Genomic DNA, 3596 nt, shown 5'->3' on the forward strand with positions numbered 1-3596 from the left:
GTCATGCAAATACCTTTTAGATGTGTGAATCTTGTCCATTTTATTAACATTTCAGTAATATACAAGTTTTTTTAAAACACCTTTAGTAACATCGTGTAATATTTCAATGACATCTTGAATTTCATGCAAATACCTTTGGTAAGATGTGTGTATGTCGATATATATATATATATATATATATATATATATATATATATATATATATATATATATATATATATATATATATATATATATATATGTATATGTATATGTATATACACACACACACACAATTACTCAAAGGGTTCATGTGAAAATGATACACAATTCTATAATGCATCTATGGGTGACTGTTCCAGCCTATATACATATATAGTAAGCAAAACCAGCTACGCTGAATTTAAAATTGACAATTTATGTAAGTAGATTTTAAAAGCAGTGCAACAAAGTCCACATTGGCAACTGACTTGCAGCCATTTTGCTTGGAGTTGTCAGAATGATTTAATAATGTAAAGGCATAGAAAATTCATTTTAACATATCTTGCAAAACATTCATATGCATATATACAAACAGGAGAACATACTAACTGAGGTAGAATCTATAACAGAAGAGATCAAGCTTGTCCTTGACAGCTTGCCAAAATTCCCTGTCAAACAGAATAGTCTCAACATGAAAGTCATTTTCCAACCACACACAAAAATCACACCATTGCAGTCCTGTAACTGCCAACTGCATTTGAACTTGGTGGTAGTAGTTGTGGTTTGTCTTCAATTTCAAGGCATCATTAGAGACCGCAAGGTACTTAAGAGATAGCAAAGTGTCTGCAACTGGACATTTAATCTCCAACAAACCATGGGGGGGTGTCCTGTTGGGGTTGTAGACTTTACGATCAGGAGTTGCAGCAAGCCAATGACAAAATGGGCTCACAATTATGCCACTTGGGTACAGATTGACATTGTCATTCATTCTCTAGAAGAAAAAAGTTATTTTTTTTATATAAAAACAAACCAAAATCATAAATCGCAATAATTTAAAAGGTGGTTTTGTTTCTTATTCAAATAAAATGTTCCTACACACTGGGGTGTCATTTATGCAATACAAATTATTTTCCTTGATTTCTTAAGCAGGTTTTAAAAATTTTTGTTGTTGAAATTTCTTTTAAAAACGATACAAATCGGATAATTTTCTTTTCTTCTTTTCTTTACAGCATACTCATTTTGTATTCCAAAAGCAATCCTAATTTAGGAAAATAGACAGCCCTGGAAAGTTTATTTGAAGAAATATGATATGGCCAAACTGTATCATAGACAGCATTTATGCAAGATCTGAATTTCAATAATATTTTAAGTGTTGAAATATTAAAAATATCTGTGCATGTTGAATATAATTTTAATAATTTATAATATAAATATGAATGAAAATGACAGGTTTACCTCAACAACATGTGGTGACTCGTTCTTCTTTTGTGATCTAAAACACCGTCCCTTGACAAGGCATTCATTTCCATCTCTATAAACTGAAAATAAAAGAGAAACTCAGTTTAATAAACAGATTAACATAATATCCCATACATAAAATGACAAAATGTTATATTGTTTAGACACGATTATTCCCTATTATGTTTACTTGATCTAATGTGTGCAGTTACATACTGGGTGTTAAAATTCATCCATCAATCAACACCACAAAACTAATAATAATTATAATCAATGAACAATGAAGAAGTTCACATAAATAAGGGACCAATTTGTGTGTTTGGGGGCAGGGTGCTCTTTGATAATATATATATATATATATATATATATATATATATATATATATATATATATATATATATATATATATATATATATATATATATATATATATATATATATATATATATATATATATATATATATATGAATGGATATAAAACATCTTTGAACAAATAATCATGCTGTTTTGTGGGTAAATATAAAAATGTCAGGTTGTGTACTTTTGATACATATTAAAATGCAAGGTATGTACCCAAAACTATTTAAAGCGCACCACAAAGTCTCTACTGGTGAGGAAGGGGGCGTGGTTGGTTAAAAGGGCAGTTTGTGTCACTATGCACGTTTTGTAAATGTTTTATTTTGACCGCGTGTTTTGACCACAGTACTGACTGACAGCTGTACATTTAAATCAGACCTACTCAGAAAAAAAATTATGCTTTAAATAGTTTCATTTCTATATCGTTAACTTGTATTTTGTGTGCAGTAGAGAAAAAGTACACTCAAGATAGGACGTAAATCAACTTACCTTTAAGAGAATGGACATATCCCTCACTGTAATACTTGAATACTTTTGTCATCTGTTCATTCCCTGAACTGCTGGAGACACCCGTGATGAAATTCTCAACGAATGTAAAAGAAATATCTGGCAAACAGCTCAGATCGTTACTCGATGTACAGTAAGACGCCATATTTTTTTCTCAGTCTGCCTACCGTAGCCTCGTTTTCGCGATACATTAATATTCATGAGGATCTCATTAAGAATGGTCTATACAAGTACAAGACATAAATAAATATTTCACTTTAAAAAATGATGAAAAGTTTAAATGGATAAGGGACAAAGTGCAATTTTTGGTAAAGCTTGTGACATCTACACTTTCATGCCAGTACAGCAAAGAACCGATTATGATGTGGTTAAGGAATGATTCTGACTGATTACGAATTTTACCAAAAAGTTTAGGACCTATGAAGAAAAAAAAGACGTTGGACAAACTCACGTCGAATTTTCTTGAAAAATAGAGCAATCATTTGATAGGTGATACTAAGCCAAGAACCTTGTCAAGATTCCAAAAATATCAAAGACTTCATACTAGTTGTAGAGTTCAAGAATTGAGTCCATAGTTACCTTACGACTGTCCTCAATGAGCAAAACATCTAAACCTTGTCCAGATTTGGTGAAAACCCAAACAGCATATAGCCCTAAACAACTACACTTCCCTCAGCATCGCCCATCATTTCAAACTTTCTTTCACAGCTGAAACATATAGCATCACAGATTAAATTGATTCGAATAGTTGGGATAATCATAACTATGCGCTGAATAGACTGAAATGTCAGAAATGAGTATGGGCTCATCTGCACGCATATAAACCTTAGAGTCTTTGTCGGTCAACAATGTGCGTCTTAGTCGAATTTCTTTATTCATCGCTCGTACGTCGTTAGCGCCTGCAAGTGGTTCAAGATTACTGAAGGCGGCAAGCACTAATGAGTTATTTGCACCAACAACGCCAATCATTTGTAATCGAATATTTGGCCAACTGTAATAAACCCGATCAGTCGGTTTTACTTATTAGATTGTAATAATCGAGGAAACGCTTTTGTTTCTTTTTTACAACGACAAATTGCATTGCAACATAACTTTCATGTACGACAATGTTTTATTAATCATCAGTATGGTAATATGTCATTGATGTCTTCAACAAGCGCATGCATCAATGCGCGAAAATGTTCCGGTCCAGGAAGTAATTGGTAAACAACCGCTGACACGTTGATATGGAAGCAATAAACACTTCTAGTGTGTTATTACCCGCATGAACGAACTTAATGAGTGTTTCCAATCGATAAGCAAGGTCACTAGG

General features: G+C 32.4%; 1 protein-coding gene across 1 annotated transcript; it reads right to left on the reverse strand.

The window, feature by feature from the left end:
• Positions 1-277: 277 nt before the first annotated feature.
• Positions 278-2507, reverse strand: LOC149770069 (uncharacterized). The gene is made up of 3 exons (XM_089949454.1): positions 2267-2507; positions 1417-1499; positions 278-952 (listed from the first exon to the last, which is right to left on the reverse strand). The coding sequence occupies exons 1-3, from the start codon at positions 2427-2429 to the stop codon at positions 566-568; spliced, it is 633 nt and encodes a 210-aa protein (XP_089805580.1). The 5' UTR covers positions 2430-2507; the 3' UTR covers positions 278-565.
• Positions 2508-3596: the final 1089 nt, after the last annotated feature.

The sequence above is a fragment of the Sinohyriopsis cumingii genome, unplaced genomic scaffold (assembly GCF_028554795.1).
Source record: "Sinohyriopsis cumingii isolate HCF-2022 unplaced genomic scaffold, ASM2855479v2 utg002734l, whole genome shotgun sequence".
NCBI lineage: Eukaryota > Metazoa > Mollusca > Bivalvia > Unionida > Unionidae > Sinohyriopsis > Sinohyriopsis cumingii.